Raw genomic sequence first — 14221 nt, 5'->3', positions numbered from 1 at the left:
AATGAACCTCGGGATTCTGTATGGTGACATATATGTAGTTTGATAATAAATTTACTTTCAACTCTTCAGTCTTCTCCGTCTTCCTCTTAATATGGGAGGGGGGTTGTTGATTGAATGTAATGATGCAAATGAACAAGACTTTTATTCCTCATCGTTTCAGGTGGATGATTACCATGGGATTAAAGTACCCGACCCTTATGCCTGGCTTGAGGATCCCGACAGTGAACGGACCAAGGTGAGGAGGAAGCCAACACTTGCAGGAACTCAGAAATTTTCCCACTCTGAGGGCTGGTTCTGTTCTATCTATCCTTCTGTACGCACGTATAGAACACCATTGCAGCGTAGTGGTTACCATGACGCTGTTACAGATTGGGGCACTGGAGTTCAGAGTTCCATTCTATTGTTTGTACGTTTCTACCTGTGTGCATGTGGGTTTCCTTGGGGAGCTCGGGTTTCCTCCCACAGTTGAAAGATGTACCGGTTAGTAGGCTGATTGGTCATTCTAAATTTTCCTGTGATCAGGTCATGTTTAAGATTGATGTGTTGTAGCGTGGTCCAGAATGGCCCGTTCCATGCTGTCTCCCTAAATAAATAAATAATCGGTGTTTAGAGAGTCTGTGTGGCTTGATCCATTCAGCCATCTGTACTTCATCTCCAGGAGTTGTCAGGCAAATCGTTGCTGCTACGAAACTTCTTGAGATTTGGCTCCACTGTCGTGCAGTGAGTGGGCCCCTGGCTGATACATCCTGAGGCCTTCCCATCCTGGAGCCTTCGACTGCTGTGCTGCTTTAAATGTCAAAAACATCCGAAAATTGCAGCTGCTCGAAGTAAGAAAAGGAAGATCAAAAACAAAGAAAAAAAATAAAGAAGTTTAGTTAAAATCACAAAATTACAGTTAACCTAGTTAAAACAGATTTATAATGAAATAATGAGAAATAAGCTTAACGGATTTTAGTTAAGGTGTCCTACTAGAAAGTCCCATGACCTGTGAGCTCAGTACTTACAGCACAACCTAGTTTCACCGCTAAACTCGAGGGGAGGGGGCAGAGCAAGAGGTGTCAGGTATACCCCATCACCAACTCCCTGGGGGTTTCAGATTAACTGGGATAGTGTACAGGCATACAAGTAAAAAATGTGTTTATGCATTAATTGAAGAAAGCCGTTGCTTCTTCCTGGAAACTGCCGGAGTGTGTGAAGGATCTATGTACAAATGATCTACCAGTACAAAGAATGCAAATGGTGTATAAAGTGTGAATGGTGGATGGAATGCATATTGCAGATAGAGTAAATGTGTTCCTCCCCCACCCCTCCACATCAGATCAGGAGCAGAAGGAGATTAAATGTTTTAAGTGCTGGGGCCTAGTCAACCAAAATAATGCCTCCTTGCTTCTCCACCAAGGGGAGAAATGGATTGACATTTTACGCCTAATCTGCTGATGTCTTTGTTTTTCAGGCATTTGTTGAAGCCCAGAACCAGCTAACCATGCCTTTCTTGGAGAAGTGCGGAGTCAGAACGAGACTGAAGGAACGCATGACTGAATTGTTTGACTATCCCAAATACAGTTGTCCGTGCAGGAAAGGGAACCGGTGGGTGTTACATCAGAATGTGTTGAGAGACATTATTAATTGCTGATTCTGCTGAAAGCCACAGCAACAGGGGTTCTCCCACTCTGGGTAGGATATGATGTTACAGTGGGCGAGGTGCTTCAGAGGATATGGTATTGCAGTGGGCCTGATATCACAGTGGCTATGCCACCAGGTTAAAAATTCACAGAGCAAGTGTTCAATTCTCACGATGGAGTGTTTTAGAATATGAATTCTGCTTTACAAGTAATTTATTCAGAACCTACCGAATTGCCACAGGGCCAAGCTGATAGGTGAACGAGGTTTATAACTGGGAATTTTCAGAATAGGTTCGTATACACGACTCCAACCCACAACAATGTGGTTGACTCTTGGTTGGACGAGCCGGAGCTCGGAACATACAGTTCTGTGCAAAAGTCTTAGACGCATGAAAGAAAAATTCTGTAAAGTGAAGATGTTTTCAAAAATAATTAAATGAAAAGTTTCTGAATATCAAAAATATTCTATAAAGAGCAGGAAACAGGAAAGAAAACCACTAAATCAAACCAATATTTGGTGTGACCACCCTTTGCCTTTACAACTGCGTCAATTCTCTTACGCGCACTGTTGTTCCGTTTTATGAGAAAAATCAGTTGTTGCAAGCATCTGGGAAAACTTGCCCCAGTTCGTCTGCAGACTTTGGCTGTCTCGCTTGCCTCCGTCTCTCCGGGTGATCCCAGACAGTCTCGATGATGTTGAGATCAGGGATCTGTGGAGACCGTACCATCTGAAGTCATATGAATCAGGGGTTCCCAACCTCCTTTATGCCATGGACCTCTACAACTAACCAAGGGGCCCGTGGACCCCAGATTGGGAACCCCGATATAAAATATCTAGGGTGCCTAAGACTCGTACAGTACTGTAAGTTCCACCTCAGGAGTAGGCCATTCGGCCCTCAATCTTGTTGTTCCATTCAGCAGATCATGGTTGTTCATCTACCTCAGCACCATTTCCCTGCCATATCCCAACATCTGTTAATTCCTTTAACATCCAGTCAATGTCAGTTTCAAATATAATCAATAACTAAGCCACAGCGTTCCTCCAAAGTAGGAAACCCAAGATATTCTCCATCATCTGCATAAAGATATCTTTCTGTATCTCAGTCCTAAGTGATAACTCCTTATTCTGAGAACTTGACCCCGCCCCCCCCCCCCCCCCCCAGTTCTAGGTTAACCAGCTACTTGGTTGTTGTAGATGGGTCTGGATTCACCATATCCTCAGAACAATGAAGGATGGAGTCCTGACGAAGGGACTTGGCCCGAAACGTCGACAGTGCTCCTCCCTATAGATGCTGCCTGGCCTGCTGTGTTCTACCAGCATTTTGTGTGAGTGGCTTTGCCAGCGGGGCCCATACCCTATGAAATCATTAGAGAAAAACATCTGGGGACATGGAAGGAGTCAGCCACAAGCTGGTGCTGGCCTTTGGTCAAAGGTTGTATTCCTCTTCTGGCATACACTGTAGCCACCGGCCTTCAAGTGGTGCTGGAGCTCCAGAGTGGGACTTAAACTCAGATCTTCTGGATTCAAGAGACAACCTGTTGTGATGGTTAGTTCTTCAGGTGAATTGTGCTCAGTTGAGTTACCCCAGTTGATTAAACAGCCTATTGATGTTTTAAGGCTAAGATTGATCCTAATGATTGGTGGTGGTTGCAATACTTGGTTGAGAGCTCCACAGTTATGGTTTACTGCCCTCCCTGAAGTGCTGTAGATAGAAATTTCTTTCGCTCTTAACATAAACCTCTGGCCTCCTGCCAGCCAATGTGCTTTTATACTTGCTACTTCCTGGCTGCACAGGAAGTGACCTAGTAACAGAGACTGCTCGGTAAAATAAAAGCTGAATGTGACATAGAAAGAGATGAATGAATTGCTGGAAGGGCGGAGCATATGGGGACACAGCAGCAGAGAAGGGAAACGTTGGTGAAGGTTGCTCTGAAAATGTGGCCAGACTTGCTAAAGGTCATTTTTCTCATTTCCAGATACTTTTATTTCCACAACTCTGGACTGCAGAACCAGTACGTGTTGTATGTCCAGGATTCCTTGGATGGAGAAGCTCGGGTGTTCCTGGATCCCAACAAGCTCTCTGAGGATGGGACTGTGGCCCTGTCGAGTAGGTTGTCACCAAGAATGGAGTATCAGTCCTGCAGCCAAATTTAATTCGTTAGAATTGGCGTTTGCTTCTAGAGCAGGGGCTCCCAACCTGCGTTCCATGGGCCTCTTGCTTAAAGGTGTTGCTGCATAGCATAAGAAAGGTTGGGAAACTGCCAACCAAGTTTTCAGAGCCTTGCCTATTACTGAGAAGAGGCATGGGACTTAATTGATCGTAAAAGATGCTCTGCTAACAAAGGTATCTTGCCGTTCTGGGGTCAGAAAGGAATTCTAGGACCTAAACCAAGTGTTTAAAATGACAAAAGAGGTTTGTGGATTCGATATACAAAAGCTTCCAACGGTGAATTTCAGGGCAGTAGGGGACAGTCTTCAAAACAGAAGCACCTCCAGGTGTGCCTTTAACAATCATGTTTTTAGTGAAAATGTTCAAAGTACATTTATTATCAAAGTATGTCAGAAACAGAATCAGAATCAGGTTTAATATCAACTTGGCATATGTCATGAAATTTGTTAACTTTGTGGCAGCAGTACAATGCAATACATAGTAATAGAGGCAAAAATGTTCAATGCAGTAGGTGTGTGTATATGTATATAGTTAAGTTAAACAAAGAGTGCAAAAATAGCGATAGAAGTAGTGAGGTAGTGTTGATGGGTGGCATGTATAAATTATACAACTTTAAGATACAACTCCTTTCAGGCAGCTACAAAACAAGAAACCTGAAAGAACCCATTTAAAAAAGACTGTCAAACACTCAATGCACAGAGAGAGGAAAAAACACAAATGGTGCAAACAATAAAAGCAAGCAGCAGCATTCAGAGTAGAAGTGAGGCCGTAGACACAAAGCCTGTATCTGGAATTTTGTTCCTGCAAGATAAAGTGGATCTGGTGTGTGGTTGGAACTCTCCTTGCAACTGAGGTCAATATACTTTTGAAAATAATTTTTTTTTTAAATGCACATGATGGAAACCTAAAGCGAAACAGAAAAGGCTGAAAATACTCCATGAATCATTCTGTGGGAAGAGAAATGCTTTAGGTCAGAGAACCTTTGTCAGAGCTGTTGAGGATTTCCAGCTTTTCCTGTGGTGTCAATGCAGCTGTGTAAGAGTAGGTAATGCCCGTGGGGCCAGTTGAGTAAATACGTTGAGGAAGAGATGAGCTATGATCCTATATAAGGGGAGAATCATCTCAAAGACTAAATGGTGTCCTTCTGTTTCTCTGTTTGTTCACAACTATCATTGATCAGAATCTTGAAGGGCAAAGAATGTCCAGTTCACGCCGTTATACCTAATACATTGTCTGTGAGACTAAGCACATTTCAGAAGATTGTACAAATCTCACTTTAGCGTTGATGTAAATGCAAATGAGAGAGTAGGTCTGGGCTTCCGCATCACTACTGGACATTTCCTACCGGTGGCCAGCACCAGTCTATGATCCCAATTAGCTTGTAAATGTTAGCAAACTGGTCTTTAACTGATGGCTATCCAATTCACTTAGTTTAAATGTCAGAGTGATTCAAAAAGAAAGGAAAATATAGGCCAGTTAATCTGACCTCAGTGTTGGAGTCGATTTTTAAGGTTTGGGGTACTTGGAGACACATGATAAAACAAACCATTGCCAGAATGGTTTCCTTAGGGAAAATTTTGCCAGACAAATAGGTTGGAATTATTTAAGGAAATAACAAGCAGGATTGACAAAGGAGAATTGGTAGATGTACACCTGGATTTTCAGAAGGCCTTTGAAAAGGTGCCACACATGAGGCTGCTTAACAAGTTAAGAGCCCATGGTGTCATAGGAAGGATAGAGCATTGGTGGAACAGTGGCCAATTGGCAGGAGGCAAAGAGTGGGAACAAGGGAAGCCTTTTCTGGTTGGCTGTCAGTGACTAGTGATGTTCCACAGGAGTCTGTGTTGGGACCGCTTCCTTTTTACGTTATATGTCACTGATTTGGATGACGGAATTGATGGCTTTGTGTCCAGTTTTGTGGGCGATATGAAGATAGGTGGAGGGGCAGGTTGTTTAGAGGAAATAGACTACAGAAGGACTTGGACAGATAAGGGGAATGGGCAAAGAAATGGCAGAAGGAATATAGTGGGGGTAGGTGTATAGTCATGCTCTTTAGTAGAAGAAATAAAAGCATAGTCTATTTCCAAAAAATTAAAAAAATCTGATGTTCTAAAGTCCTTGGGAGTCCGCATGCAGGTTTCTATAAAAGTTCATTTGCACATTGAGTCAGTAGTGAGGAAGGCAAATGTAATTATTTGAGAGGACTAGAATATAAAAGTGGGGATGTAGTGTTGAGGCTTTATAAAGCACGGTGAGGCCTCACTTGGAGTACTGTGAGCAGTTTTGGCCCCTTATCCAAGAAAGGATGCGCTGACATTGGAGAGAGTTCAAAGGAGGTTGACAGAAATGATCCTGGGATTTAAAGGCTTTCATACGAGGAGTGTTTGACGGCTCTGGGCCTCTGCTCACTGGAATTCAGAAGACTGAGGGGTGACCTCGGTGAAACTATCGAATGCTGAAAAGCCTCAATAGAGTGGATGTTGAGAGGATATTTCTTATGTTGAGTGAAGGAGTCTAACATCAGAGGACACAACCTCAGAATAGAGGGACGTCCCTTTAGAACAGAGATGAGAAACTTCTTTAGCCAGGGAATGATGAATCTGTAAAATCTGTTGCCACAGGCAGCTGTGGAGGCCAAGTCTTTATGTGTATTTAAGGCAGAAGTTTTGATAGATTCTTGATTGGTCAGGGCATGAAGAGTTACAGGGAGAAGGCAGGAGATTGGGGGCTGAGAGGGCAAGTGCATCGGCCATGTTGAAATGGCAGAGCAGACCTGATGGGCCAAATGGCCTAATTCTGACCTTATGCTATCAGGAGAGCTAGGTTGAAAATAAATGGAATGAAGGCCCAGAAGGGAATTGAGAAACTGCCAACCCCCTGCCCTCACCAACGAAAGGTTATGAAGCCTGGAATGTGTCACTTTCACAAACTAATTGGCACTTTCACAAAGCAATTCACTGAATATCTGGCAAGCTCTAAATGGAATGGGAATGGGAAACATCTGTTGGATGAGACAAAGTTGAGAAGCTCTCTCAGTGCTGACATGTGCCCAATGGGCCTAATGGCCTTCCCCTTTGCTTTAAGATTCTGTGATTCATTGTAAATAAAGACTCCCTCCTGCTGCGATTATCAGAAGGAATTTGGTTAGCATGATGAGATGGATCTTCAGGTAGTCTTGAGTTCATTCAACAGCAGAAGTGTCCTGACCTCTGATTGTGTTTGTGCAGTGCTGGCCTTCTCCGACGACAATGAGTTCTTGGCGTACGGGCTCAGTAAGAGTGGCTCTGACTGGGTCACAATCAAAGTCATAAAAGTTGAAGGTCCCGAGGATCTACCAGATACCCTGGAAAGGGTGAAGTTCAGCTGCCTCTGCTGGACTCATGATGGAAAGGGAATTTTCTACAACCGCTATCCAGATCAGGAAGGAATCACGGATGGTACGTGTGTTTGCAAAGAGTATGCATTGATTACACTTTGGAACAAGTCTTGAGAGAAGCTAGCCAACTGAGCGGTGAGCCTAATGGTATTTACAACAATGTGGGGTGGCCTTCATACCTAATGGAAGCCATTCTTTTTTTTTCCTTTCCATTCTTATGATAGAGGGTTCACTAGATAAGTTAATCATCCCAAGAGGAGATGTTCAACAGCCTGAAGTTTTATGAAGAATGCGAGGGAGTTTACAGGGATAATGTTTCTCCTAGCAGGATTGCCTAGATACAGGACTCAAAATAAGGGGAGGTCCATTCAGTACTTGGGTGTGAAGAAATTCCTTCCTGTAGAGGGTCGTGGATCTTTGTGATTCTCTATAGAAGAGGGTTGTGAAGAACATTCAGGACAAAGGGTGAAAGAGTTTTGGGTATTAGGAATATGGGCTCAGATTTAGAAAGTGGCGCCAAAATAGAATGTCTGCCATGTGAAGTCTTGTTATAAACATTTCCAGCATCCTCTGCAATGAGTGGTTGTACCTCCTCCCTGGGGAGTGCATGGATTTTCCCTGGGTGCTCCAGTTTCCCCACTGTCCAAATACGTAGCAGGTACGTTAATCAGTCATTGCAAATTGTTCTATGATTAGGTTAGGGTTAAATTGGGGTTGTCGGGGGTTGCTAGACAGCATAACTCGAAGGTCCTATTCCCCACTGTATCTCTAAATATTTTTTTTAATTTAAAAACTCAAAGGTATTCATTTGAAAAAGGCCTTACTACTCTGACACTGGGTGAGCGGACCAAGTAAACATGGTCCCCTTTAAGTAAGCTAGAAGGAGCCTTAATTCTCCAGTTTGAGGCCTGAAATATGTAACCATATCTTGCTCAGATTCGAGCGAACGTGTTCACTGTGGACGCACACACACCACTGGACGATGGAACCCGAAACATCAGCGTAGGAATGCCAATTCCAGCCACACAATTCACCCTTGGAATGAAATCTTTGTCCCGCACCCACAACATCATCATTATGTGTCGTGTCCCTGCACTGAGAAATTGGCACTTTCTGTCTTCCAGTGAGATCTTGCATTGAGACTCCATTTGCCCACTCGTAAGACACAGACACTATCCTGTGGCATTAGCTGAAGTGAGATCATTCTTCCCAGTCTCCTGGTAAAATCCACAACTGATGACTGAAAACAAGATTATGTAGTCATCATTTCTTGCTGATTTGAGAGCTTGATGTGCAGTGATTGTTACAGTTCTTGTATTTTTAGCACTTCGGGAAAGTGCTGGTAGTAAAATGTATGTCGCGCTAGAAAGGTGCAGTATAAATCTAAAGTTATTTTATTCTTAATATCTTCTTTCAAATTTGACTGACTGAATCTCCTCACCTCTTCCAGCCCGAATGCTTTTTCTGTTGTTACTTTGACTTTACTTCAAAGTCCAAGTTGGCATTTCTCTTTACTAAAGAAATTCATTTGTGTCTTTCTGGATTATGTCAGACTCTCTCACGTTTTATTTGCTGGTTGTACTCAATGCCTGACGTATTGATGGTCCATCTTTCTCAGGCACTGAAACCACATCCAACATTCACCAGAAGCTCTATTACCATGTGCTCGGCACTAACCAAACCGAGGACGTCCTGTGCGCAGAGTTCCCAGATAACCCCAAATGGAAAAGTGCAGCCAAGGTATGTATTTATCTGTCTATTTACAGTGCAAAATAGGCCCTCCCAACTGTTCAAACCGTGAGGCCCGGCAACCCCTGATTTAACACTAGCCTAATCATTGGACAATTTACAATGAACAATTAGCCTACCATCTGGTATGTCTTTGAACTGCGGGAGAAAACTCACGCGGTCACAGGAAGCTCTTACAAACTCTTTACAGGCAGCTGTAGGAATTGAACCCATATTGCTGATACTGTCAAGCGTTGTGCTAACCTCTACGCTACTGTGCCACTGTACCGTATTTGTTAATGTTTCATATGAGAGCGTTTGATGGCTCTAGGCCTGTATTCACTGGAATTCAGAAGAATGAGAGGTGACCTCATTGTATCCTGTCGAATGTTGCAAGGCCTCGATAATGTGGATTTGGAGAGGATGTTTCCTGTGCTGGGAGAGTCTAGTGTAACCCAGGTTAATTAAACCCAAAATTGTAATGTTAGGAAGTTCCACCCGCGGAGGGATGAAAATGATGTTTACAGATCTTTAAAAAAGAGAAAGAATTTGAAAGAAACACTTTGCGAAGACGGACAGGGAGAGAAACGCAGCATCGATAAAAATCTGAAGACACAAACAATTAAGAGTGGAATTAGTAGTGAGTATCTTTACCTACTAACCTGAAACCCTCAGGGTGAAATCCCTGGAGGAGAGACAATAGCGATAAAAGATTTATTGAAGCTACAGCAATAATATGCAGCAGCTATAATGAGACAATATCGGCAGAGATGAGTGTTCAAAATTCTTACTGTGTAGTCGGGAGTTAGTTCTGCAAAATCATACCAAGGCATTTGGTAAAGTTTTGTACAAGTTCGTGAATTGATTTACTGTGGATGATCAACTATTTCATCCAACGAACCAAGATGGTGAGCCACCCAGATGAAGAACGAGCGCGGGAACAAAATGTGTAATGATGCAGAGGATTTAGTACGGTTCGATGTATAAGTTTATTTTCATTCAAGGAACCCAAATTTGATTTTCTGCGAGAACAGATTATTTTTGCAAAGGCTTTGATAAGTTACTGATTGAGATTGACTTTAAGAATTGTGATGTTGGAGAATTGTCGTTAAAGGAGTTTAACTGTGTGTATGTATAATATTTGAATTTAAACTTGTACATATACTGTCTGGAACTGAAACTGAAGTTAACTCTAATACTTGAACAGGAATTATAAGCAACATACATTTGGTTTTCCAACTAGGGATAAGTAAAAAGGGAAGTTGAGTCTGTAAGCTTTTAAATAGGGAATAACACAAGATCCAATTAGTTAGAGAAATTGGAGTAATCAAGGTTATTCTAATGAATATCACTGATTCTAATTAAAAAGGAATTTGTTGTGGTTTGATATCTAAGATTTCAAACCAAAACAGGATGTTTGAATTTAAATTTTTCTTGCTCATGTAAAGTTTGTACATATTGTTTTTTTTCTTATAAACAAAACCTTATTTCCAGAAGTTCAAACAACAACACACACAAAATGCCGGTAGAACACAGCAGGCTAGACAACATCTATAGGGAGAAGCGATGTCGACATTTCGGGCCGAGACCCTTCGTCAGGACTAACTGAAAGGAAAGATAGTAAGAGATTTTGGTTAGTCCTGACGAAGGGTCTCGGCCCGAAACGTCGACAGCGCTTCTCCCTATAGATGTTGTCTAGCCTGCTGTGTTCTACCAGCATTTTGTGTGTTTTGTTGTTTGAATTTCCAGCATCTGCAGATTTCCTCATGTTTCCAGAAGTTTGTGGTTTCTATTCACTGCCTCCTTTGGATACCTAGATTCTTCTGATGGCCTAATAGCACCTAATATACATTGATCTTCTCTGAAGAGTGCAACGACTGGTCACACACAATCAGACTGGTGCTACATGGGTGTTAGATTAGGACCAGAGGACACAGCCTCAGAATAGAGGGACGACCTTTCAGAGCAGAGATGAGGAATTCCTTTAGCCAGAGAGTGGTGAATCTGTGGACCACAGGTGGCTGTGGAGGCCGAGTCATTGAGTATATTTAAGGCAGAAGTTGATATATTTTTGATTAGTCAGGGCATGAAGGGATATGGGGGGAAGGCAGGAGACTGGGGCTGAGAGGGAAAATAGTTCAGCCAAGATGAAATGGCAGAACAGGCTTGGTGGGCCAAATGGCCTAAATCTCCTCCTATATCTTATCGTCTTATGGTCTTACTGAGTGTCAGATATACTGTATTAATGTTTACAGAGTGTCAGTTTTGCTGGGTGGCCTATTTTCCTGTCCTAGAATGATCAACTTGTGGGTTTGGCTCCTTCCCGAGAGGCTTTAATGGTTAACCTAAGCTGATGCTCCCACTCAGGTTCTAAGGGAGCACTTTATCATCTTGGAGATGTGGTTTAGATGGAGAGGTCCTGTGGGAGTATTTTGATAAACCTTTTCAAGTGCAAGTGTTCCGCGCTGCAGTTTGAACTTTAGTTGTGGGGGGCGGGAACCAGAGTGCCAGAACAATTAGTGGCGAGGCTGTGCAGACAGATGCTAAGAGCTCGGACAAAGTCAGGAATCAAAAGGTTGAGCCTGGTGGGTAATAAGAAAGATATCACCATGTTAATGGGGCTATATTACAGACCACCCAACAGTCCAAGAGATCTAATGGAACAAATTCGGAGCAGAATCACAGACTGTTGCAAAAAAACATAAGGTTATTATAGTTGATTTTAACTTTTCACTTATTGACTGGGACTCACACTGTAAAAGGACTTGGATGGGAAAGAGTTTGTGAAATGTGTTCAGAGAAGTTTCCTTAATCAGTCCCAATGAGAGAGTGAATGATACTTGATCTGCTATTAGGAAATGAGACAGGGCAGGTGACAGGTTTGTGTCAGGGAACACTTTGCATCTGGTTATCTCAATGCCATTAGTTTCAAAGTAAATATGCAAAAAGACAGGTCTGACCTGTGGAATTGAGATTTTAAATTGGAGAAAGGCCAATGTTGATGGTATCAGAATGATCTGGCAAGTATAGATTGGGACAGGCTGTTTCCTGGCAAAGGTGTACTTGGTAAATGGGAGGCCTTCAAAAGTGAACATTGTGAGAGTACGAAGCTTCTATGTGCCAATCAGAATAAAAGGTAAAGATAACAGGGGTAGGGGACTTTGGTCTTCAAGACATATTGAGGCACTGCTCAAGAAAAAAAGGAGGTGCATTTCGGGTGTAGGCAGGCAGGAACAAACGAGGTGCTGATGAAGTATAAGAAATGCAAGAGAACACAAGAAAGAAAGCGGGACGACTAAAAGAAGGCATGAGGTTGCCCTTGCAGACGAGGTTAAGGAGAATCCTATGGGATTCCTCAGATATGTTAAGAGCAAAAGAATTGCGAGGGACAAAATTGATCCTCTGGAAGATCAGAATTCTAATCCATGTATGGAACCAAAAGAGATGGGGGAAATATTAAATGAATTTTCTTTTCATCTGTATTTACTTAGGGGTTAGACACAGAAGTGAGGCAAAGCATTTGAACCCTACAGATTACAGAGGAGGAGGTGTTTGCTGTCCGGAGGCAAATCAGGGTGGATAAGACACCAGGGCCTGACAGGCGTTCCCTTGGTCCCTGCAGGAGGCAAGTGCAGAAACTTGCCTTAGTGATAGGAGAAGGACCAGCAGATTGGAAGATAGCCAATGTTGGTTTGCTGTTTAAGAAAGACTCAGAACATGAACCGATGAATCTGATATCAGTAGTGGGAAAGGTATTGGAAGGTGTTCTAACAGACCAGATATATAAGTATTTGGAAAGATATTGACTGACTAAGGATAGTCAGTATGGCTTTGTGCATGGTAAGTCATGTCTAAACAATCTTATAGAGTTTTTCAAGGAAATTACCAAAAAGTGGAGAAGACAAGGCAGTGGATGTTGTCTACCTGGACTTTGACATAGTCCCACATGGGAGGTTGGTCAAGAAGGTTCAGTCACTCGGATGAGGTAGTCAGTTGGATTAGACATTGGCTTTGTGGGAGAAGACAGAGAGTGGTAGCAGAAGGTTGCTTCTCTGACTGGAGGCCATTGAGTAGTGGAGTCCCACAGGGATCGATGCTGGGTCCATTTCTGTTTGTCATCTGTATCAACAGCCTGGATGATAATGTGGTTAACTGGATCAACGAATTTGCAGATGAAAGCAAGATTGGAGGTGTAGTGGACAGTGAAGAAGGCTATCATGACTTGCAGTAGGATCTGGACCAGCTGGAAAAATGGGCAGAAAAATGGCAGGCGGAATTTAATGTGGATAAGTGTGAAGTGTGCATTTTGGCAGGAACAACCGAGGAGGTCTTTCACAGTGAACAGTAGAGCACTGAAGAGTATGGTAGAGCAAAGGGATTCGGGAATACGCGTCCATAATTCATTGAAAGTGCTATCACAGCTAGATAGGGTCGTAAAGAAAGCTTTTGGCACATTGGCCTATTTTACTCAGAAGTATTGAGTACAGGAGATGGGATGTTATGTTGAAGTTGTTTCATGAAGTTGTAGGTTTGGTCACTTACCTACAGGAAATATGTAAAGGTTGAAAGCGTACAGAGAAAATATTGCCAGATCTGGAAGACCTGAGTTATAAGAGAAGGTTGAATAGGTTAGGAGTTTATTTCCTAGAACATAGAAGATTGAGAGGAGATTTGATAGGGTTAATGCAAGCAGGCTTTTTCCACTGAGGTTGTATGGGACTACAACCAGAGGTCATGGGTTAAAGGTGAAAGGTGAAAAGTTTAAGGGGAACATGAAGGGAAACTTCTTCACTCAGAAGGTCATGAGAGTGCCAGCAGAAGTGGTTATTGCAAACTCAATTCCAAAGTAAAAGAGAAGTTTTGGATAAGTACATGGATGATAGGGGTCTGGAGAGCAGGTTGATGGGAGGATGCAGATTAATTGGCTCAGCATGGGCCAAAGGGCCTGTTTCTGTACTGTATGATTCTAAGAGATCACTCTACATTTTCTTTAAATGGAGAATTTTCTAGCCAATTGCTCCTTTTACCATGAACAGGATATAGGCATTGAGACACATTTTGACGAAACAGCCATCAATAATAACATTCGTTGAGATAGCACTGTGGCGACCCATTTCCTGGCACATCCGAACCGGCTCACAATTAGATAGCCTACGGGGGTTTGCGAGCACAGAGCTTTGGAGCCTCTGCGCCACGGGGGGCAGGTTGAGGGAGGCTTAAAAGTGAGGCTGAGGATTTCGAATAAAGTTTTTTCCTTCGACTGCAGTTACCGACTCCGTGTCGTAATTTTAGCGCTGCGTGTAGCATACCGCTACAGCACAATG

At 42.8% G+C, this 14221-nt stretch overlaps 1 protein-coding gene across 1 annotated transcript in view; it reads left to right on the top strand.

Annotated features, from left to right (window-relative positions):
- Positions 1 to 14221, top strand: part of LOC132383564 (prolyl endopeptidase-like) — a 41348-nt gene that overhangs the window by 5334 nt on the left and 21793 nt on the right. Inside the window, exons 2-6 of the mRNA XM_059954706.1 lie at positions 161 to 235; positions 1454 to 1587; positions 3600 to 3730; positions 7021 to 7230; positions 8788 to 8909. Of these exons, the coding sequence (XP_059810689.1) occupies positions 161 to 235; positions 1454 to 1587; positions 3600 to 3730; positions 7021 to 7230; positions 8788 to 8909 (672 nt within the window). The remainder of the gene's footprint in view (positions 1 to 160; positions 236 to 1453; positions 1588 to 3599; positions 3731 to 7020; positions 7231 to 8787; positions 8910 to 14221) is intronic.

Source organism: Hypanus sabinus, chromosome 30 (genome assembly GCF_030144855.1).
Source record: "Hypanus sabinus isolate sHypSab1 chromosome 30, sHypSab1.hap1, whole genome shotgun sequence".
NCBI lineage: Eukaryota > Metazoa > Chordata > Chondrichthyes > Myliobatiformes > Dasyatidae > Hypanus > Hypanus sabinus.
Note: the sequence above shows the minus strand (reverse complement) of the source record. Positions and strands in the feature narration are given on the sequence as shown.